This window comes from Mycteria americana, chromosome 3, assembly GCF_035582795.1.
Source record: "Mycteria americana isolate JAX WOST 10 ecotype Jacksonville Zoo and Gardens chromosome 3, USCA_MyAme_1.0, whole genome shotgun sequence".
In the NCBI taxonomy this organism is placed as follows: domain Eukaryota; kingdom Metazoa; phylum Chordata; class Aves; order Ciconiiformes; family Ciconiidae; genus Mycteria; species Mycteria americana.
The window spans coordinates 2609152-2632838 of record NC_134367.1 but is presented as its reverse complement, the minus strand read 5'-3'; the positions used below and the strand labels follow the sequence as shown (position 1 = coordinate 2632838).

The 23687-nt window shown below is 46.0% G+C and overlaps 2 protein-coding genes across 14 annotated transcripts in view; one reads left to right on the top strand and one right to left on the bottom strand.

The window, feature by feature from the left end:
- HMBOX1 (homeobox containing 1) overlaps positions 1-2532 on the bottom strand; it is a 124270-nt gene extending 121738 nt beyond the window's left edge. For 11 of the 12 annotated variants that reach the window (XM_075497669.1, XM_075497673.1, XM_075497676.1 and 8 more), the window contains exon 1: positions 2364-2532. The gene's annotated coding sequence lies outside the window, so the exon portion shown is untranslated. Of the gene's footprint in view, positions 1-2176; positions 2258-2363 lie in introns of those variants that run through there. The other variant, XM_075497670.1, reaches the window with a different exon arrangement.
- Positions 2533-2954: 422 nt separating this feature from the next.
- Positions 2955-23687, top strand: part of INTS9 (integrator complex subunit 9) — a 75347-nt gene continuing 54614 nt past the window's right edge. The window contains exons 1-6 of one of the 2 annotated variants that reach the window (XM_075497666.1): positions 2955-3031; positions 7220-7347; positions 13558-13618; positions 18223-18285; positions 21707-21846; positions 23483-23569. In XM_075497666.1, coding sequence (XP_075353781.1) covers positions 3023-3031; positions 7220-7347; positions 13558-13618; positions 18223-18285; positions 21707-21846; positions 23483-23569 — 488 coding nt within the window. In that variant the 5' untranslated portion in view covers positions 2955-3022. The remainder of the gene's footprint in view (positions 3032-7219; positions 7348-13557; positions 13619-18222; positions 18286-21706; positions 21847-23482; positions 23570-23687) is intronic. The other variant, XM_075497668.1, reaches the window with a different exon arrangement.

Here is a 23687-nt window from a genome sequence, read left to right as displayed (position 1 = left end):
TCCTTCCCTCCCCCATCCGCATCTCGGAGATGTTTTTTGGAGCAATTTGGAAGAGAAATGGCAAAAAGGGAGATGCAAAACACAGGAATAAATTAAGTTTGTTCTCTGCTGTTGACGGATTTGGTCCTAGCGTGATGGGAGGAAAAAAAATGTTAAGAGTGATAAATCCATATATACCTACTCCAAACTACACCCGACATCCCAAGGGACATGGTATAATGGTAAATAAATATAGATGCAGTTCCTACTAATGAGGCAGGGTACAGCAAGGCCAAAGAAAATGCAATCATCTCGGGGAAAAAAACTGCACAGGACTCCTCCTCTCCCATCCATGGAGGAAATCAAATGCCAGCTGCACCATCCCAGGAAGGAAGCAGAGACTGTACCTGATGAGCCCTGCAGAAATGAGCTAGTCATATCACGGGACGCAAGCAGGCACTTCAGGGTTTTGCCAGCCCACAAATCGTCTGCAGAGCACAATCCCTCTCTCCCATACGATATATTTTACATGGTATCATTCATACAAATTGTATTTTTGCCCACCAGTTTCCTTTTCCTCCATGCCCATTAGTTTGAAGCAGGGGCACGTAGCTAGCGTCTATCAGATCTGCTCCGACAGTGGCGTGCCCTGGCCATCAGCTTAACACTTTCCTCCCTACAAAGTTTAAATCTTTCCAGCTTTTGTTCATATACATTTTGTACTTGAAAGCCACTCATCTGTACTCCCAATGTTACTTGAGCAGGAGAACAAATTGAGATACACCCGACTTCACAGACAAACAGCAAACATGCTTACAATCTGCATTTCCTCTTCCTTCCCTCCCCACCCCCCAAAAAAGCATTTTTTTTGTGTCTAACACGAAAGGACTGGGCAAAACAGCACACACGACCAAGGCTTTTTCAGACCTATCACAAAGAGGAAAAAGAAAAAAGCTTTCCGAAGAAGCGCTCTACAAACATACCAAGAGACACTCTTAGAACAAAACTAAGAAAAAACCCATCAGACAAAACTGAGGTTGAAGAACTCGGCTCGGTCTGTCTCGCATGTGTGTTTTGCACCTAAAAACACTCGCTTCTTGTTTTGTTTTAACCCCGAACCACAGCAAAACAGCGGCATTCCCTGCCGCTTCCTCCAACCGGTCCTGGGGTCAAACACACTGTTCTTCCGAAAAAAGATCCCAGGCACGGATACAAACGCATTTACCCCCTTCTCCTCCTAAGAAGTACAAAATAAACAAGCCTGTGACACCCCACCCAAGCTCTCCTCGCACATTTTGGGAATGACTTCCCTCCGGGTCCTCCTCCTCCTCCCCCACCCGTTCCCATGTTAAACTCTCCAGCAACAAGACACCATTCGGATTCACGCTTTTACCCTCCCCGAAACCCCTCTCTCAAAGCCCCGGGAGCTGCAAAAAGATCTCGCCCTCCTCGTCGCGCAGCCTCCCAGCCCTGGCAGCCAGCGGGGTCTGGGGCACCCGTGGCCCCCATTGCCCCCCATCTCCATAGGCACAAAGTACCGGGGCTCCCCTAGAAAGGAGCACACCCACGGCGGCCCCTCAGCCCCCCAGCCCGGGCAGAGCTCCCCGGCAGAGCCCCGGCGAGGGGGCTCGATGCCGGGCGCGCGCCGGGCTCCATCCCCGCAGGTTCGGAGCCTCCCCTCCTTCCTCTGCCTTCCCCGGCCAAACTCCCGCTGGGCCGAGCCGGGGCAGCCCCTCCGGGGTCCTGGGGACAGGGAACCGGGGCCCCCGCCGCCCTCCGCACCCGCGCTGGGGCTCGCACCAGCCCAGCCCCAAACTCAGCGGCGAACAAAACCGAAACAACACCACAAAAAAAAAAAAAAAAAAAAAAAAGGCACCCACCCAGGCTGAGGGGACTCCGCCACCACGAGTCAGTCACCCCCACACCCGGGAGAGAGGTGGAAAAAAAATAAAGATAAATAAATAAACGGCAGGAACAACGATGGAGGGCTCTTCTTTAAAGCCCAAAGCTTGCCCTGCCCTCCCGCAGACCCCCGCAGCAGCCTCCCGGGGACACCTTCCTCCTCCCCCGCTCCGGGGGATACGCGGAGCCACCCCGAGCCGCGGCTCAAACTCCGCCGGCGGGCGAGCGGCCGCCCGGGCTGAGGGGCTGCCCCTGCCCGCCCCCGGCCGCCCCCCGCCCCGGCTTCCCTCCTCACTCGCATCCCGCGCCGCCAGGAAACCCGCTCTCCGGCGCGGCGCAACTCCCCCGCAGGCAGCCGCGGTGCCGGCTGAGGGGGGACCCCCTTCCCCTTCCCGCTCCCCCTCCCTCCAGCCCACCCACCCGCCCGCCCCCCCCCCCCTTCCCGGCCCCACACTTCCCTCCTCCCCACAAGCGACACTCACCTCTGGGTGCTGGCGGCGTCTCCACCTCACCATGTAACGGCAGGAGTGGGGGGGTCCCCCCGCCCGCCCCCGCCCCAGCGTGAGGGGAGATTAACGGGGGCGCAGAGGGACGAGAACAATAGGGGGGGGAGGAAATCCCTCGGCCGCCGAGGCCCCCTCCCCAGCCCCCCCGAGGACAAGGGCCCCCCTCCCCGCCTGGCTCTCCTCCTGCCGCTCCCTCCTCCTCGCTCGCTCCCTCTTTTTTTTTTTTTTTTTTTTTGGCTCAATCACACCAGACTGACTGTCTTTGTCTGTCTGACAAGCGCCATGTTGATATCAACATCCAAGCTCCCACCTGCTGCAGCTGTGAGACCCTGGGACTTGTAGTTCCCCCCTCCCCAGGGTGACGGGGAGAGCCGCCGCGCGGGGACTACAACTCCCAGCATGCCTCGGCGGCACGGCACGCCAATGGAGCGTGGGGCGAAGCGCTGGGCGGACTACAACTCCCGGCATTCCTCGGGAGGAGGGGAGGGAGGGGAGGGCTCGGCCATGACTTCATCCTGGGCGGGGGGGGCGCGGCGGGACTGCAAGTCCCATGATGCCCTGGGGCTCGGGGGGTGGTGGGGGCCGGGCAGGAAGGCGGGGGCAGGATTGTCCCCGTAAATAGAGCCGGGTGAAGCATGAAGCTGGTGAGTGGGGGGGTGGACGACGACGGGGGACTTCGGCCTGTTCCTGGCGCGGGGGGGGGCGGTGGGCGGCTCGGCTCCCGGGAGCGCCCGTGGGTCTGCCGGCAGATTCAGCCCCGCCGGGCGTGAGGGGAAACTGAGGCAGTGAGGGGGGCGGCGGCGGCCCTGAGGGAGCCGCGGGAGGGTGGGCTGAGCGCTCCGCTCCCCTCAGCAGCCTGGCACGCGAGCGGCCGTTAAACGGTCGGCGGGGAGCTGCCAGCTGAGGGGACGGAGGCCGGGGCGGGTCGGGGTTAGGCACCGGAGTGTGGGAAGGGGCACAAGGCCCGGGCAGGCGGCTCTCCTCCCGCTGGGCTTGGGGTTTTGGATGGGATGAAACGTCGGTGGGATTCGGGAGGAGGAGGAAGAAGAGGAGGAGGAGGTGTTCCTCTGTCTTCCTACCCTTAAACACGAGTCTCGCTGTGGAGCAGTGCTGGAGCTGGCCCACTGCACGTGTGACTTCCACTGGGTTGCTCTAGAAATATTAATAAATCCCCCTGGTTCATAATAAAATCATTTTCCATAGGCAGTATGATGTTAATACAGGTAATGGCTAATAAGAAAATCAGCCTGGAATAGCTTTGTCAAGGGTGTGCTGTGCTTCTGACAAATGTTTTGGTTCTGATACTACAATCTTCTAAAGGGAAAGTTATCAGAAAATACATTACCCATATTATTGGTCTTCTCTTTACACCTCCGTTTTCAACTATTTAAGTTTCCCAGAGGCCTTGGATTCAGCCACCACTTTATTTTCCAGGAAGAATTTCCCTGTTTCACATAATGTGCTGCAATTCTTTGTCTGGAGGTGAAAACCAAAGCAGCCTTCAAAATACATGAGCATAACATTTGATTTGTTTAACCTGAAGTTACACTGTTGTTAAACGTGAGGTTGTTTCTCAGTTTTGAGACTGAATAGTTTGTCTTGAGGAAGCTTCATAGCAGTGAACTTGGATTCTGGGCCTGTTCTGAGACTTCCAATAAATCGCTGTCTGTGGTGTAACTGTAAAATTAATTCGGTAGGCAGGTGGCCGAAGAGCTTGATCCTGAATAATATCACGTATGCGATTAAGTCTCTCTGCGTGGATGAATAGTACCGGTGGGCCAAACTGTGTGAAGCTAAGCACTTCTGGATGTGGTTGTAGAGGCTAATATAATGCAGGGGGGAAAAAGCAAACTGAGAAATCTTTAAATGAAGACCATAGTGGAAATGCAGAGTTCTTTATGTCTGGAGTCTTGCATAGGGGTAGAGAGAGGGAAGGGGTTGCAGGGGCAGAGGGGAATACAAGCTGTCTGAAATCTGTATTGTAGCATTTTTGGACATGTGTATAACTGTGGGGACTGGGGATCGTAAGACAAGATTCTTCATCTTATATTTGTCTGGAGATACAGCTGAATCTCGGGGTTGTGGCAGGAGGAGTTGGATGCTGTTTCATCCATATTTGGCTTGAATTTGGAAGAACAAGGTAGAGGTGACAGACTCCAGACCTGATTCAGAATCCAGTGAAAATGTCAGACTCCCACAAATTCGAATGTGCTTTGGTCCAGGCACATCCAGTTGCTAATTTCCCCCTAGATTTTAAGCTAGCATATGATATTAATACTGGAAGAATGCACTGCAGTATTTCTTGGCTTCAGTTGGAATTCAAAGCACTGCCTTTAACCTGCAAAATTTTGAATGTTTTGGAGCTGCTAGCGTGAGGCATCATCTCTTTTCTCTGTCACATTGCCATCCATGAGATCACCAGAGACACTCCGAGCTGGCGAGCGCTCAGCGTGAACCAGATGTCTGCTGAGAACCTGTCTCTATGAGGGCCTTAGCATCTGGAATTAGCCCCTCACCTTCATCTCTTTGTGCCCTGCTCTGTCAGACCTTCATCCAATTTACAAAGCCTGCCAAGAAGGTTGTGAGCTGAGGTGGGCATATTTGTGTCTTCTGTATATGTTTTGTGGCTGGTTTACATTACTATTTTTTAATTAGGAGATGAGGTACCTAGTGTGTTAGCTGTACCAGCCTTTAGCCATCAGGGAATAAAGATTGAAGCAAACAAATCTTAAAGCAAAAAGGACTTGCATTTCCATCTGCTCAGGAATGTTAGTGACTGGGGTTTCTGGATCTGTTTTAAGCAGTAACAAGTATAAACTGGGGGGAAATTATCACATTTATAGTATGTATAGACGTATATAGTGCAGACACTCAGATTTTTTTATTCCTAATCTAAAATTCTAGCAGGCCCAGAAATGTCACCTGTGGAAATAGCTGTATAGCATATATGAATTGCCTTTTTTTTTTTTTTTTAGTCACTTTACTTGGGTCTGATAGAAAGAGTCCATTGACTCCCAGGAATCCATTTACCACAGCGTGACAGCCACAGATATAGATTATTTTAGATGCTTTTAAAGAAGAAAAAAGGAAGATTTTCCAGTTAGCTCGTCGATGTCAGGGTCATGATCCTATTCATGATTTTAAAAAAAGCAAGAAAGTGTTTTGCTGATAAAAGTGGTGATATTTCATTGCCTTTTTAAATTACTGATAGTTTAAAAGCTACAAAAATAGTTTAGATCTTATTTTTTCCTTCATTTCTTTCTATTTACTTGGATTTATAGCTTCAGTTGTCAAAGTTCTGGTCTGGTGAGAACTTAATTTCACATGTGTATTTTACATTTGCAAATAAAACAACTGAATTCCTTACTTGTATACTCACTTCTTCACCAGCTTGGCTTTTCACTGTTTCTTTAAACTTTGCTAACAGCAGGCAAAATGTAATGTTGCTCCTCAATAATTAAGGCTTTGTGAATTTAAAACAAAAGTCTTTGTGATATTTTTAATTTAATATTTGGGGCTTAGTAGCTTTTTAATATTTAAATATAATTTAAAACAGGTTTTTGATGAGTGTATGTAAATAGACTCCTTGGGAGTTGTTAATCCAGACAGTTGCAGTCCTGTGTTAACATATTGTGAGCAGAGGTAGAAAATGAAATGATTAATCTACCTTTTTTCCACTTCGTAGAGTGAAGTATAGAAAGGAAACATAAGGTATAAATGACTTAGAAAATTACTGAGTCTGTTTTTAGTGCAGTGCATGGCCAACTAATTGATATTTTTCATCTTAATTGCCCAAAACTTGAATTTAAAAGCTAAAGTTTGACCACCTTAGCATTGCTGTGCTGCCAGATGCCCAGACTTCCGAGATGCAAAAACTTGTATTGGAGATGCAAAATCTCCTATTCTTGCAATCCCTAAAGAACCATCGATTCCCTCCTCAAAGAAGAGAAACCCTCACGCAGAGGTGGCCACGGTCTAGTCAGACATTTTTGTTTCTAATCCTGCATTTTAAAGCTGGCATTTTTATTCACTTCTCTTCTTATTCAAAGCTTCAGTTGCTTCTGTGCCTTGTTAAATGTTTGCCATTCTCCATACAAGAAGTGACTGCATCTCAATGATGCTGAAGTGCCCCCGTAGGTAACCTGCTTACTGGCTCATTAAGCTTGCAAAGCATTTGGGATTTCTCAGTACACAAACCCTTCCATTCAGGTATGGTTGTCCATTCCCTCGTGTTTCCTGTTTGCGTTTAGCAAGACAAAAAGCAGGTGAGAGCATGCCCCAGAGCTGCTGCCGTGCACTCGTACGGCTTCCTCCGCTGATCTGTGCCAAGCAGCCCCCCAAGGCGTGGGCTGCACCTCGTTTGTTTGTTTAGGAAGATTTCTTAAGGAAATAAAACCCGTGTTCCTGCAGGGATTCTCTCCCTCCCTTTCCACCCCAAGTAATTTTCAAATTTGCTAGCCAATTTCAGCCAAGTTTTGCAAGTAGGACTGAGTTTTGAAGACACTGATTTTCAGGGATTTTTGTGAAAATAAGTGGTCGTTAGAAAAAAGAGATTCTACATGTGTACTAAATTGGAGGGAGGAGCTGTGCCATCCTCTCAACCCTTGTGATCAGAAAAACTTGTCTGAAGAAAATCTGCCCCTTAATGCCCTGACCTGGGGAAATCTCAATGAACACACACAGCTCTGAGACACAGATTCATAGGAAATCAGGTTTCGTTCTGGTGTGTATGAAACTACGTGTTTAAAAATAAGGGAAAAAAGGCAATTTTCAGGGAGGTTCACTCTGTTGGTAAAGGTCATGAGTAACTCATCCTCGTATTCTTCTTTCAGTACTGCCTGTCAGGACATCCAACCCTACCATGCAATGTACTCAAGTTCAAATCCACCACCATCATGTTGGATTGCGGACTGGATATGACGTCTACCCTCAATTTCCTCCCATTGCCACTGGTTCAGAGGTATGTTCTGCAGCCTGTGAGCACTTAGTCTGTGTCTTCTTGGGTTGCAATTGGAGTGCTCTGCGTGAAATGGTGTACTGGAAGGAGGGAGGGGGTGAGTACAAATGAACAGCATCATCTGATATCATAAATAGACTCTGTTCACTTAAAAATTCTCTTTATCAAAATAACGTCCTTTGGCTCAGTAGACGGAAGACATTTTATGGATTTATTGATTGCTTTTTCTAGATAATTTATTCTAAGCTTCAGTAAAGTATTGCTGCAACTGCTCAGCACAAGTGAGGTCACATATCTGTCATCTTTCTGGCTTCTTCATGCAAGATGAGATAAATGGGTAACTGAGATGGAGTGCGTGGAGCCCAGCAAGTACTGTTTAACCACCATCTTCTCAGGCTTTTCTTCAGAGCACAGACTAATGCAAAGAAAAATAGCACTTAACAGTCCTCGTTAGTTGACTTGATGGCAAAATTGTTCCCTTTTAAAAATTAAATAAATAAAAGCGCAGTGCAGCTGGGCACAGGAATGGAACGGCAAGGAAACAAAAGTAGAGTTTAGAAGAGAATCCCGAGATCAAGACTCCCCCTTCTGTGCCCTAACTACAAAGTCGTATTTTCCCAGGTTTTTAGATTAATTTGGATATGCAGTTAGGGTGACTTATGTCTTGCATAAATGGAATAAATTACAAAAATAAGGAGTTGGAAAGGTGGGAATGAGTAACTCTTGGTGATGGGAAGCAGTAGGAGTTTCACAAAAGCCATTTAGTAACTTTGATCCACAAGGAAACAAGTGAGGAACTTTCTGGGTTCAGGGGAGGCTTGATTGAGACGGGGGAGAATATGATTGGGAAAGGGAGTTTCCTAAGTGACCTAATGAGGTTAAAGCAGTTTGTCCAGCACTTCCTATGATTTGTTATTTTTTGGAGAGGAAAAGCATAGACAATGTATGCATTGTTCTGCAAGAATGTGGAGTTCGAGATCTGCTGTAGAGCAGGCAACAGATGGCTTAAGATGTATCAGTGTGATAGTCCATTTTTGTCCCATTCCATAATGCAATTGCTAACTGCAACATTTCGGGCCAGTAGTAGATTTCGAAAGAATCCAGAAAATTTGGAAAATCCAGGTACAGACAGAATTGCCTTGCATTTGCTTTCTCCCACCCCCCAAAGAAAAAGGAAATTGAGAGAGGAACAAGTAGCAAAATTAGGTGATTGAACAAAGGCTTAAGAGGTTCTTTAGAACTGCAGGCATCAGCGCTCCCCGGGGATATACCAGCTTTGTCTGCTGATAGCAGACCCTGGGAATGAACAGCCAAATTGCAGGTCACAACCTGGAATTCCCCAAGTACCTCCAGAATGTCTGCACTAAAATGACTCAAACTCAATAAGAAAGGATGTCAGATTTGACCCCTGATGGCCCAGTGGAATCGGAGCAAACAGTTGGATTTAAATCCAATCAATCTTGTCGGTAAGGTGATTGAACACCCCTTACAGCAAGGATTGTCCTAAGCACATGGACTTGGGCAAATAATTGATCTCTTCAGTACTCTACAAAACAGATGTCCTGCAGGGAGTTGTGGAAATGAGTTAGAAACTTGAGGAGGAATGTGGCTGCCACTAAACAGTCCTTATCTCTCTATGGTATTCATAGCTGTACCATTATATATCAGGTCTCCATTACCATGATGTCCAAATACCTCTGAAATTCAGATGTGTACTATCAATGTAACATGGCCAGGTGATAGAGAGCTGACATTATCATCAGTTTCCAGGTGAGAGACTACAAGAGGGACTGGCTGCCTGAGGTCTTGCGTGAAGCACGTAACAGTGCAAGAATTTGAACATAGGTCTGTCAGATCTTAGGTTCTTACCAGCTGTATGTCCTCTCAGAACCAGAAGTGCTGCTTCTTGCAGCTCAGCTGAGATGGACCCATGTGAAATCTTAACCAGAGAGGATCTATGCTTCTCTCTGCTGTCTTTAAACCAGAGGTCCCCAAAGTAGGACCCATGAACCACTTGGGCTCTGCAAGTCTCAGTATGTGCTCTGCAAAGGTGCCCTAATTTTTACTGCTGTGAAGCATAAAGGTGTGATATTACAGAGGATCTTTGCTACGCGGCTAGAGCCTGTGTCATACCTGGCATGGGACCCTCCTTGAGCAAACATTTTGAGAGCCTGTGCTTTAATCCATAAGAGCGGAAGGTACTGTAGTGTTTGTGTCATTAAAGGGACTGGACATTTTTTAGAGTTCTTTGCTCTTCAAAAAAACCCTGTCAAAAGGTAATTAGATTGTCCTGGAAATGGCAGTCCTTGTTCTCACCAGCCCATGGAGCATGTGCAAAATACCTGCAGTTGCCAAACACTTTATGCCAGTTCATGTACTTTAAAGGAGGTTTGTCAACTGGAATTTTCTCCCCTGTACCAAAGTCAAATGCAAAACGATAAAATGAACATGTGGGAAGCTCTTAACCTTTCCTGTCTAGCCATGACACACTTGCTCACATTATTTATGGGACAGTTCTAGCTATTTTGGATTAATCAATCACTCTATTACAATGTCAAAACTGTGTCGGCAGGAACTGTGTTACTTCTTGGCTTCAAGGTAAGGAGTCCTTTCTGTCCTGTGTTGCTTATTCCACTTTCACCCACACACAAGACCTATCTGCTAATTTTGCCTCTCTTGACAAGACTGTATACTCTTCAGTGGAAGCCAGGTTTAGTACAAGTCAATAGTGCTCTTTCATCATGAATAAGGCAAACGGCGTGCTAAGCTAAATTAGGGGGAGTAGGGCCAGCAGATCAAGGAAAGTTTATTCCTCTCTGCCTCATGTTGGTGAAACCACAAATGGATCCAGGTTTGGATTCCCGACTGAAGAGGGATGCTGAGAAACTCTAGAAGGTGTTCAGGGGCTCCAAGATGGTCAGGGTCTGGAGCCCTTGACCACATGGAGAGGTTGAGGGAGCTGGGCTTGTTCAGTCTGGCAGAGAGGAGGCTAGATGGGGAGCTAACATCCACCCACGTCTGCTTGAAAGGAAGTGACAGAGGCAACAAAGCCAAACTCTTCTCGACAGTGGCAGGCACTATAAGGGGCTAGTGGCCGCAGATTGTGTCTTGAGAGGCTCAGGTTGGGCATTAGCCTCCCAGTGATGAAGTTTTTCTTAGCACTTTCACCCATCCCCAGAGAGGCTCTAGGATCTCGTGCTCCAGGGATTTGCCAGACACAGCTGGACAAAGCCATGGCTGACCTGGTCTAGTGCTGGCTTTGAGACATTGGACTACAGACCTCCAGATGTCCCTTCCAACCAAGGTTTCTGTCCTCTCCTCCCTTATCTGTCAAAGTTGTTGCATATCAGAGTGGTTCGTTCTTGCTTTTTTCCCTGCTTTTTCCATAGCTCTTTTAGTCTCTCTGCACCACTTCTGCTCACCCCCCTTGATCTCCTAAATACTGCTCTTAAATTGTGCTTTTGAATGTGTCAGTGGGGAGTACATTTTTCCACCTCATCTTTTCTATCATCAGACTTCTTCAGACTTACTCGTTATCCTCAAAAGGGAGTTGCACTTCTCTGGCGTAGCTTCTCGATGACATATCCTTCTGCTCTCACCTCTTACCTTCTGTCTTCACTCTTTGAGTCTTAGATTTCCCCTTTTTCCTTCCTTGTGACTTTCTGGAGTGCCAGTTAGGATTTATTCTTTTATATTGATGTTAGTCTGAACACAATATTCCTCTGAGCCCTTGAATCACTTCCTATTTTCAAGATCTACAAGATCTTGAAATCTTGAAATCCGGCCCATCTACAAGAAAGGCTGGAAGAAGGAGGATCCAGGGAACTACAGGCCTGTCAGTCTGACCTCGGTGCTAGGGAAGGTTATGGAGCAGATCATCTTGAGTGCCATCACGTGGCCTGTACAGGACAACCAGGTGATCAGGCCCAGTCAGCATGGGTTTATGAAAGGCAGGTCCTGCTTGACCAACCTGATGTCCTTCTATGACAAGATGACCCGCTTAGTGGATAAGGGAAAGGCTGTGGATATTGTCTACCTAGACTTTAGTAAAGCCTTTGACATGGTTTCCCACAGCATTCTCCTGGAGAAACTGGCTGCTCATGGCTTGGACGGGCGTACACTTTGCTGGGTAAAAAACTGGATGGATGGCCAGGCCCAAAGAGTTGTGGTGAATGGAGTTAAATCCAGTTGGCGGCCGGTCACAAGTGGTGTTCCCCAGGGCTCAGTACTGGTGCCAGTCCTGTTCAATATCTTTATCAATGATCTGGACGAAAGGATCGAGTGCACCCTCAGTCAGCTTGCAGATGACACCAAGTTGTGCGGGAGTGTTGATCTCATGAGGGTGGGAAGGCTCTACAGAGGGACCTGGACAGGCTGGATTGATGGGGCGAGGCCAGTTGTATGAGGTTCAACAAGGCTAAGTGCAAGGTCCTGCACTTGGGCCACAACAACCCCATGCAACGCTGCAGGCTTGGGAAAGAGTGGCTGGAAAGCTGCCTGGTGGAAAAGGACCTGGGCGTGTTGGTTGACAGCCGCCTGAATATGAGCCAGCAGTGTGCCCAGGTGGCCAAGAAGGCCAATAGCATCCTGGCTTGTGTCAGAAATAGTGTGGCCAGCAGGACTAGGGTAGTGATCGTCCCCCTGTACTTGGCACTGGTGAATCCTGTGTTCAGTTTTGGGCCCCTCACTGTGAGAAAAACATTGAGGTGCTGGAGTGTGTCCAGAGAAGGGCAACGAAGCTGGAGAAGGGTCTGGAGCACAAGGCTGATGGGGAGCGGCTGAGGGGACTGGGGTTGTTCAGTCTGGAGAAAAGGAGGCTGAGGGGAGACCTCATCGCTCTCTACAATGGCCTGAAAGGAGGTTGTAGAGAGGTGGGGTCGGTCTCTTCTCCCAAGTAACAAGTTACAGGACAAGAGGAAACAGCCTCAAGTTGTGCCAGGGGAGGTTTAGATTGAATATTAGGAAAAATGTCTTCACTGAAAGGGTTATCAAGCATTGGAAGAGGCTGCCCAGGGAAGTGGTGGAGTCCCCATCCCTAGAGGTGTTTAAAAGCCATGTAGACGTGGTGCTTAGGGACATGGTTTAGTGGTGGACTTGGCAGTGTTAGGTTTATGGTTGGACTTGCTGATCTTAAAGGTCTTTTCCAACCTGAACAATTCTATGATTCTAAGATCTTAAATTTGAAAGCCCTTATAGCATATAAGCATGGCTGTCTATAGAGCTTAGTGCACAACACTTGCAGATTTCATTGCAACTGGGTTCTCAAGTTCTGCCTCAATCTGAGGTTGTTGCAGGGCTTGGTTCCAGGCAGGTTCAATTCTCTTGTTTCCTCAACTTTTTCTTTTTTGGATTTCTGTAGATATGCTTGAATCTGGGCAGACAGTGGTTTTAGAGCTAAGTTGTAGGCTCACACAAAAATCAGATGTCACTGTGAAGTATGAATAAGTCTCTCAGTTAAGGTAGCAAGAAATGCTGCAGCAATTACTACTGTAAACTCAGGATTACAACGTCCACCTTGAAGTTTCTTTATTAGCATTTGAAACAGTTAAAAAAAGGGGCCCTGCCGTCGCTGACTGGTACCAGACCTGCCAGCTTAAAACATGCAGTTCACGGCAAAACCTCCTTGCTCCTTTGTCCTTCCAACACAGGTAAATGCACTGTACAGCTGTTGGTGTGGGTTTTCAGGGTGAGACCTAAGCACGAAACCATGGTTTACGCGGATATAAAATCACAACCTCTGTGTCTATAAATGACTTAGTCCAGAGCATCGGTCTTTACCTGCCATTGCTAATGGGAATATTTGTCTGTTGTCTTCTGTCCCAGAGCAGTTTTACGGTGCTTTTATTTTGTTTCAGGCATAGAGTTTGTTGCTGCCCTAACCCTTCTTCTGTTTATACAGCCAGTTTCACCACAGGGCAATGTAAGCAGCACTGAGCCTTTTTGAAATTCTCACCGTAAATGACTAAAATCAAACTCCCTGCATGCGTCGTCCTCTTATTCTTTTTACTTGTAAATGTCATAATCATGATTTGTAAAAGTCATTTCAGTGAACACTTAAACACAGTGCAACTGTCTGTCTGTTTTATTGAGATTGTTAGTTCCCTGAGACAGAAATGGTGTTCTCTTCCTGTATGACACCAAATAGAAGGTCTATGCTTAGCCACTGATAATGATATAATTCATATTGCAATATTTTTTTTTCTCTTTCTGCAGCCCCAGGCTGTCCAAACTTCCTGGTTGGGTTTTGAAAGATGGAAGCACGTTTCTGGACAAGGTACTATACTGATGGTTAGAATTTTCTTGCCATGCAAAAAGCTACCTGACAGGTTAGGAGCTTGCACTGCAGGAACAATACTTCCATGCTGACTCATGGCAAAGGTTTCTATGTGTACCCTTACCAGCCATGATGTCCTTGTAGAGCAGAACGTTTTGAAACAAAATGCTAATAGCAACGCTGAGGCTTTCAGTCTTCAGAGGTAGCCTAGCTTTTTAAATAATCCTCTTAAAATGCAGAAATCATCAGTATGAATATTTTCTTATTTCATGGGGCTCCATAAATAATAGTGCTTTGCTTTCTTAGAGTGCCTTTTATTCAACAGTCTCACTTTTCTGACACTAAAGCTTCATAGCGTGCTAATAAATGAGCTTGGTATCGTACACTTTTTTAGGCAGGAGAACTATGAGAAAGTGAATGGTTTGCCCATGGGAGGTCTCTTACAGAGGAAAAGCATGTCTTTGGCGTTTGAAATCACAGAATCATAGAATCATAGAATGGTTTGGGTTGGAAGGGACCTTAAAGATCATCTAGTTCCAACCCCCTGCCATGGGCAGGGACACCTTCCACTAGACCAGGTCGCTCAAAGCCCCGTCCAACCTGACCTTGAACACTTCCAGGGATGGGGCATCCACAACTTCTTTGGGCAACCTGTGCCAGTGCCTCACCACCCTCATAGTGAAGAATTCCTTAGGTCTAATCTAAATCTACCCTCTTTCAGTTTAAAGCCATTACCCCTTGTCCTATTGCTACCTGCCCTTGTAAAAAGTCCCTCTCCAGCTTTCTTGTAGGCCCCTTCAGGTACTGGAAGGCTGCTATAAGGTCTCCCCAGAGCCTTCTCTTCTCCGGGCCGAACAACCCCACCTCTCTCAGCCTGTCTTCATAGGAGAGGTGCTCCAGCCCTCTGATCATCTTTGTGGCGCTCCCCTGGACTTGCTCCAACAGGTCCCTGTCCTTCTTATGTTGGGGGCCCCAGAGCTGAACACAGTACTGCTGGCGGGGTCTCACCAGAGTGGAGTAGAGGGGCAGAATCCCCTCCCTTGACCTGCTGGTCATGCTTCTTTTGATGTAGCCCAGGATATGGTTGGCTTTCTGGGCTGCAAACGCACATTGGCAGGTCATGTTGAGCTTCTCATCAACCAACACCCCCAAGTCCTTCTCCTCAGGGCTGCTCTCAATCCATTCTCTGCCCAGCCTGTATTTGTGCTTGGGATTGCCCCGACCCATGTGCAGGACCTTGCACTTGGCCTTGTTGAACTTCATGAGGTTCACACGGGCCCACCTCTCAAGCCTGTCAAGGTCCCTCTGGATGGCACCCCTTCCCTCCAGCATGTCGACCGCACCACTCAGCTTGGTGTCGTCGGCAAACTTGCTGAGGGTGCACTCAATTCCCCTGTCCATGTCACCGACAAAGATGTTAAACAGTGCTGGTCCCAATACCGACCCCTGAGGAATGCCGCTCGTCACTGATCTCCACTTGGACATCGAGCCGTTGACTGCAACTCTTTGAGTGTGGCCACCCAGCCAATTCCTTATCCACCGAGTAGTCCATCCGTCAAATCTTATGTCTCTCCAATTTAGAGGCAAGGATGATGTGGGACAGTGTCAAATGCTTTGCACAAGTCCAGGTAGATGATGTCAGTTGCTCTTCCCTTATCCACCAATGCTGTAACCCTGTTGTAGAAGGCCACCAAATTTGTCAGGCATGATTTGCCTTTAGTGAAGCCACGTTGGCTGTCACCGACCACCTCTTTATTTTCCATGTGCCTTAACTGTTTCCAGGAGCATCTGCCCCACAATCTTGCCAGGCACAGAGGTGAGACTGACAGGCCTGTAGTTCCCCAGGTCTTCCTTTTTTCCCGTTTTAAAAATGGGGGTTATATTTCCCCTTTTCCAGTCAGTGGGAACTTCACCACACTGCCACGACTTCTCAAATATGATGGATAGTGGCTTAGCAACTTCACCCACCAGTTCCCTCAGGACCCACAGATGCATCTCATCAGATCCCATGGACTTGTGCACCTTCAGATTCCTCAGATGGTCTTGAACCTGATCTTCCCCTACAGTGGGCGGTTCTTCATTCTCCCAGTCCCTGCCTTTGCCTTCTGCGACTTGGGTGGTGTGGCTTGAGCATTTGCTGGTGAAGACTGAGGCAAAAAAGTCATTGAGTACCTCAGGCTTCTCCCTATCCTGGGTAACCAGGTCTCCCATTTCCTTCTGGAGAGGGCCCACATTTTCCCTTGTCTTCCTTTTATCACTGATGTGCCTATAGAAGCTTTTCCTGTTGCCCTTGACATCCCTGGCCAGATTTAATTCTCTCAGGGCTTTAGCTTTCCTAACCTGATCCCTGGCTGCTCAGACAATTTCTCTGTATTCCTCCCAGGCTACCTGTCCTTGCTTCCACCCTCTGTGGGCTTCCTTTTTGTGTTTGAGTTTGTCCAGGAGCTCCTTGTTCATCCATGCAGGCCTCCTGGTGTTTTTGCCTGACTTCCTCTTTGCTGGGATGCATCGCTCCTGAGCTTGGAGGAGGTGATGCTTGAATATTAACCAGCTTTCTTGGGCCCCTCTCCCCTCCAGGGCTTTATCCCATGGTGCTCTACCATCAGTATGTGTTCTGCTGCTGGACATAGCAGGGAGGATATTATCTCCAGCCTCCTAATTCTAAGACACAGGACTTACTCAGCTACATGAGAGACACAGAATTTATCTTTTTTCCCCTCTTTTCATTACATTCGTTTTGTAGGCAGAATTTATCTGGGACTTCAACCAAAACTAGGCACTGCAGTGTCCAGCTTGATCTGCCATAGGGGAACAATGAACACAAAAATATGTCAGATGTTAGTAAAATAGGCAGATACATTTCAAATGTGTGCAGCGATAGGTATCGGTAGAGAAAATACTGTTTTAATAGACTGTTCGCTGACTATGTGAACATTAAAGGAAAACAGTGATAATAGTTGCTTTTGTAGGGGACTTTGAGGTGGACAAAATGGATTGAGCTGATTTTTACAGGCAAGGGAGCTGAAGATCATAGATTAAAGACCTGATTTTTCTTCTCATTGGAGACAAAAGAAACTGTATAGGCAGCATTTCTGTTAGTAAAATAGTAACAGCTCTATTCAGAGCACATGCTAACTGGCAATCGCAGAGCTACAGAGGCTCAGTGACAGGAATGGAGTTACCCAGTTTGAATTCCCTGGAATTTGTTTCTCCTGAACCCCAGCCTTGGTCTCAGAGCTTTGGGCTCTGTTCTGTCCAAAGAACAGATAGGTTGTCAGTATATTTTTACATTGGATGTATTTACATTTCTGTGGTACTGCTGCTGCAGTGTGTGCTCAGGAGAAATCTTCAAACTTGCACAGCGTCAATGGAAATCATGTGTTAAAAATTCAAAGGCAGCATCTCTTACCTTCACCTTGACCATTATAACTGCTTGGAATGGTAAATTCTTTGACCCATGCTGGAAAAAGGCATGGGAAGGAGTCAAAGGGGGATGTTTTATCATGTCGGGCGGACATTCCTGTTATAGCACTCTCTGGATGACAGTTATAAAACTTAAGTCCTGGAGAGGCATTGAAATTTGCTGCGATCTAGTTTTAATCATTTTGAACTCCCTTGAGATGAGGTTAGGAGACTTCTGCCACTAGATGTAATTGCTCATTCGTTATTAGTTGGCAGGTGCACTGTAATTATTAAGAATTGATTCAATCTTTAATTCTGTCAGTCTTTGAAGCTGGCTGAGACCACTCGCTTTGGGACAAGCAAGTGAAGCATCTACGAGAGAAGGCAGAGTGGGTGATAGGTAGCCTGTGAGGTGTGTTGGGATTAGAGTTGGGAACATTTTTGTTCCATACATAGTCCTGAAGAATGTGACTTTTCATGTGACAAAGATTTCTGATGTCAGCCTTGAAAAAAAGAGGAAGAAAATAGAGGACTAGAGATCCAGTAGAGATAAATCTAACAAAAAGTGCCACGTGGAGCTTAGATCCCCAAAAGATGTTTCATCAAATGCTCTGAGATGGGGGCTAAAAATTGTGTTCTGCTTCTAAGAAGACAGAAAAGGGTTGATGTTATTGGGAACCAAAACTCAATTCCAAATTTGTAAGACAGCCAGGGCACTATAAAGGTGCTGTGCACACCTTCCAGGTCAGGAGAGCAGCAGTTCTGAGAAGAGTGGTCTTCATGACCCACTTTTCAGTTCATACTTTACTTCTGATTCTGATAGACAAAGTCAACTTGCATTGTTACAGGTTTCCCAGCCTGCAGTTGGAAGAGCAGAGAAAATGCAGCTTCATAGGACAGCACCTTCTCCATGGCCCCAGCAAAACTAGCCAGTGCTTACCAGGGTCTCTTTCCTTACCTACCAGAGTGCTGTCTCTGTTCCTCCAAATGAGGATCTGATCCCTTGAAGTACCAAGCAGCCTCATCTCGCATGAAAGCAATTTCAGCAGATCTGGTTACAGCAAATTATATCTAGAAGGGGGATAAACATCATGCAGTGATGGGCTGTGATAAAGAAAAGGTTTTGAAAGTGCAAAATCTGCTGCATGGGAGTAACATTGTGTTGTATTTTTGTCTTCTCTGTTGATATGCTTTTCTCACAGGAACTCAAGGAGTGCTCTGGCCATGTGTTTGTAGACTCTGTGCCTGAATTCTGTTTACCAGAGGTGAGTTTATTCAAAGCCTTACTGAAAAATCTAACTTCATTCAATCACGTGGGAGAAACTTGCTAAATAATAATTACCAGATTCATGCTAATTTATTACTGCTCAGTAAATAATACTACTAAAACCTCTGTGTTGTTAAGGTGCCTCTAGTATCTATGACACTGGAAAAAGGATGGAAACAGCCCTTTTCAACAATGGTTTTGGGAGATCTGGAAGGTCTCCTTGAGCAGATCAATATCTCACAGAAGAATAAGACTTTAACTGTCCCTTTTTATGGGCCTTCCAAAGACAATATGACTGAGCTGGACTTGATTATGACAGGATACATGTGCTGATCTAGATAACGGCAGTGAATGAAGACAAGGAAAGCTGCTTGTCTCTAACCACAGATGCATGACCTGCCTCATGGAGCTGCCCTGGGGAGCCGACCGTGTGGTTAGGCCACTGTTCGATTCTGCTGGGCTGCAGTCAGACGTGCCGTTCTGCCAGCAGCAAATTTAGGTTAAAAAGTTTTGCTGCCTTCGTAGCTATTCATCGCTGCCTCTTTGAGGGAAGAACTGTACCCTCATATCCAATGACAACTGCAAGTAGCTGCTTCTCAAGCTGTTTTTTTCAAGAGTACCTGGGTTTAAAAAAAAAAGAAAGCAAGACTATTAAAAATGTTTGAATTAACTGGGCTTACCTGACTGATCAGATTAATGGTGTATGTAGGAGAGCTGAAGAAGTAAAAAGCTGAGCAGAGAGTAGTGAGGGTGAATGGTGGGGAATAGTCTGGGAATGGTATCCTCTTTCCTCAGCTGTGTTCGGACTGTGATAACATCAGTTCTTCCATTTCATGTTGGGATGTTTCCTCTATCTTTCAAAGACAGAGACGATTGCTTTTGGGCAGCAATTTTTTTTTTTTTTCCCTTTCTGCCTGACAGGAAGTACAAAACACTCCTGGAAGGTTGTCAGCTTGCTGGGGTTCTGGCAATAGCGTTTCTGTCTGTTGATTCCATGAAACTCACCTCTTGTAGCTTCTGACTCTTGTCATCTTGATTTTTTTGTAGGAAGTTGGTGGCTCTGGCACTAGTTTTGGCAAGTGATACCAACAGATCTCTGTGCAATTGCTTGTTTTCCCCAACAGGAATGGATATAATCCAATCACAAAAAAAAAAAACCCACCCTAATAATTCTGGGTTCTTGTGTGCTTTCTGGTTACTCTCCTGTGGAATGGAGGGATGTAGGAAGCATCTGTATGCCTAGAAAGTGCCATTATGTCCCAGATCTTGGGAAGGATGGAGTTTAGTTTCTGGATTCCCTTTGACATTGAGGCCATGCACAGGAATGATGATCTGCTGGGGTTTAGGGTGCTTCAGCTAGGCTTTCTGGTTATTTTGTTGGGCTGGAAAATACCCACATCTGTAGCTCTAAATATGATGTGGAGTTGCTGCTTCATTATACCAGTGTCATCACTGAATGTAAGTCTGTTTTCCAGCAGTCCATGTTACAACTAGAAGACAGCAACCAGCTGCACGTCACCATCGTAGGGCCTCTACGAAGGTAGGCCCTACCTCATCGTAGGGCCTTCACAAATGGCCTCTCAAATGCTTCGGTTCCAAAGTTCCCAACAGATGCCAAGTCTTCTCTGCAAGCACTAGGAGCAGATACTCTAGTGATACACAGCTCACATCTCTAGCTTCATAGGTTCCCCTGTCTGGAGGATGGTTCAGATGTCATGGCCAGCTGAACGCATCAGCAGAGTAGAAATGTGCCTGGTGTTTGGCAGCATAGTATAAGAAGGAGCTTGTATGAAAGAGGCTTTGTCGTCTTCTTTGTCTCCTTCCATGCCACTTCTTTTGAAGAAACTTGCCTGCAAAAGCAGTTAGTTTGAGAATCACAGTATCACTTCCAGGAACACCATTGCCAAAGAAAGCCAAGTTTTGAATGTAATCCAGAAGCCACAAGGTGATAAGAGGCTGTCTCAGCAGCAGAGTATGCTTCCACATGTCAGAGTGCAGTGTGCAGCCCTCTCTTTGCTTGGCAAACTGGTCTCTCTCACTTCACATTCAGGAAACATTTTTAAACCTCTTCAGTTCATAGGCACTTTAGTGAGATTGCCGCAAGTCCCAGAGAAGATTTTACTTTGTTTTGGTTTTGACACCCTTTTCATCCTATTAGTAAATGCTTCTAGGATGCTGGATGTGGGACGCTTGAGCTTGGAAAGTGGTAGTCTGTATTCTTCTGATGGCTTGCTGGGCTGGGATTCAGCTCAGGGCTGAGTGACTCCCCATTTGATTCTGTATGGTCTGGACACAGCTGAAAATCAAGCCATGAAGAACCAGCGTGGTAGGAGCAGGAGTCCGCAGACTCTTTGATACCATGTAGTAAGTGTATTTCTGCCTGGCAAGCTTAGTAAGATAAAAGGGTGCCCTGTCATGAATCTGAGGGTGGTGTTTCACCTACTGTACTCAGCTTGGAGATCATGCCTCCCACATCAGCTGTGATCATGGATTGAAACCATGAATGCTTAGCTGTGAGTTAAGCAGCTTGTCACCAGAGCACTGTGTCAGCCCTCTGAAAAGCCGAGTGACCTACTTTCTTGCCTTTTTTATTCAAATTGCTGGACCAAGTCTTGTAATCAGATAATATGTGCTTGATGAGTGTTGAATTCCATTAGCTGCTCTATAATAACTGAGTTAGAGGTCATATATCTTGTAGATTTCTGACTTGACACCATTTGTGTTATAGCACTACCAGTAAATATTTCTAATTAAAATTCCTTTAACAATGTGTGAAATCTTCTTTCCCTCTCTGAAATGCTGTCTTAACTGTCACATCAAAACAGATTGGACCCACCCATCTGTTTTGTTGTATCCTATGAATGAGCTTAATCTCCTGCTGTAGAAAATGTGAATGATAAAGATGCCAAGCATTTAGTTTGGGAAAATATGAGAATTATTTTAAGCATATGAATAAATACAATCTACATTCATCTCTCTCACTCTCCTGGGGTACAGTACCATGTGCCACATAAAAAATATGAGACACCCTGCTAAATCGCTTCTGCAGAAGTTTTGGTGTCTGCGCAGTGTTCCTCCCTAAGGAAGCGCATACATCACTTCTTTGATAAATGTGTAATCATCATGCCTCTCTTAATGGCAGCCATTTCATTACATGAAAGACAGACAAACCCAGGACATGGTTTCCTTTTCAGATTTGAGAAGGGAATAATTTTAGGTGGCTTTTTAAATAAATCTTGTTAATTTAAAGGAAACATTAATCTTTGCCACAGCTGACACCCCCCCCCCCTTTTTTTTTAGTAAACTGGTTAAATTCCTGCAATATAAAGTTACAAAAAAAAAGAACAAGAAGTTTTTCTGCCATTGTTTAAACTGCATGAAAGGGTTACATGTTGCTTATCTCTTTCCTCTGTTTTCAGACTGAGCTGCTTGACCTCTCCACGGTAGATGTAATCTTGATCTCAAACTATCACTGCATGATGGCATTGCCCTATATCACAGAGTACACAGGATTCACAGGAACAGTGTATGCCACTGAGCCCACTGTTCAAATTGGCAGGTAAAAAGCCCCTTAATATTCTCTACTCCTCTTTCATCACTGCTAAGGAAAAGGTGTAAAGGACAATATGGGTAGAGGAGTGGTGTCTAATGTTCCGAAGAGGCTCTTAGGCAGTAGCTGAATGCCGGCCAAGTCCTTAGTGCTGCAAATGTGTTAACTCAATGTTTCCCAACCTCTGGAACCATCTGTCTTCAACATTTACAGTAGGTGCTTTGTGTTGAATCCAGGCAGTAGATGTGGGATAGTAGAGCTTGAGTGGACTGAGACACCTTGAGCAGCAATTACCATATAGCCAACTTCAAACCTTCAAAAACCATGAATCAAAGATCTCTCCTGCTCCTCTCTGCTCCCCTTAAACAAAAGAGGAATCACCAATCTTTTCAGCAATAAATGACTTTAAGACTGTTGCCTTGTAGTTTTTCAGCATTTGAAATTCATATCATCACACTTTCTTCCACACGATGGAAGGGAATTTTAAGCTGGCTTCATCTCAAATGACAGTTGAGATACATAAGCTCTGAACTCCAAAGAGAAGTGCTAAGAAAAACAGCAGAAATATGAGACTGAAGAAGAAAATGTAAGACTTGACAGTGAAGTCACAAACTTAATACTTGGTCATCCAATTTGGCCGTCTTTTCTTACAAAGTTGTCTGTTGATTGGATAAGTCAATACCAAAGGCTGCAGGTTTGGCCCTCCATGAGGTCTCACTGGACTTGTGCTATGTGCATCTCTCATGCAGAACAGCTGCCATGTTCAATAATTAGAAACCAGATTAGGCCATGGTATCTGAACTACTCTGTAAGCACTTTAGGGCAGGAATCTTTGTCTAGTAAAGGTCCTATGCAAACTTTCCACGCCAGAGTAATTCTCCCTTTGTGTAAAAACAAACAGAAACTGAAGCGCCTTGTAGGAAAAAAGAATTGTATAAATATGAACTAGTAGTAGACCTCTGGGGTATTGCTGGCCCATAGCTGAAGATAACAAGCGTAGTCTTGTTGGAGAGTATACTGGTGTGGTTCTCCCGACCCCAAGTAATTCCAGATGCCATTCTTCTGCAGTTAAATCTGTCACTTCGTAGTTTCAAGGGGAAGCATGCATACAAGTACAAATGCTGTTTAGTTTTGGGCAGTGAAATCTGCAGTGCCAATTTTTAATGCCTGACGTATTTTTCTGTCTCAAATGCTGTATTGTGCATTTGTAGATGAGGAGACTTCACTCCGATAATGTGCTTGGCTTAGCTAAGTGATAAACAGGCATCAGCTAATGAGTTTTCTTCGTATATTTTGTGTCATTCCATATGACAAGCAGTGAGTAATGAAGAAATCATCTGGTGCAGCAGGAGAGAGATTTGGGAGTTCCTCTTGTCCTGCCACTTTCCAAATCACCCATAACCCAGTGGGCCAGATCCTCACAACCAGGCAGACAGCATTGGACTAGCTTGAGCTTGAAACACTCAGTGGAGAACCAGGGGTAGTATTGGTAAAGGCTGATTGCTGCAATGCCTCTGCAGGAAGAACCTCTTTTTAAAACTGCCTAATAGCGTTACAATTTGTGTGATATTTTGGAAACATTTGGGATGAAGTTCTCTCCTGTGTGAAAGGCTGCACTACTAATTTAGTTATGATGTCTTTTCAGACTTCTCATGGAAGAACTGGTGAATTCCATTGAACGTGTGCCAAAGGCTCAGTCTGCCTCCATGTGGAAGAACAAGGAGGTACAGAGGTAAGGAACAAGCCACCAGGAAAAGGGTGACTGTCCTGAAACACTAACCAAGGTTTAGAATTCACTGTAATGATGGGTCAGCTGCCACCATTTGAGATTGCTACTACCATTAAGCAAA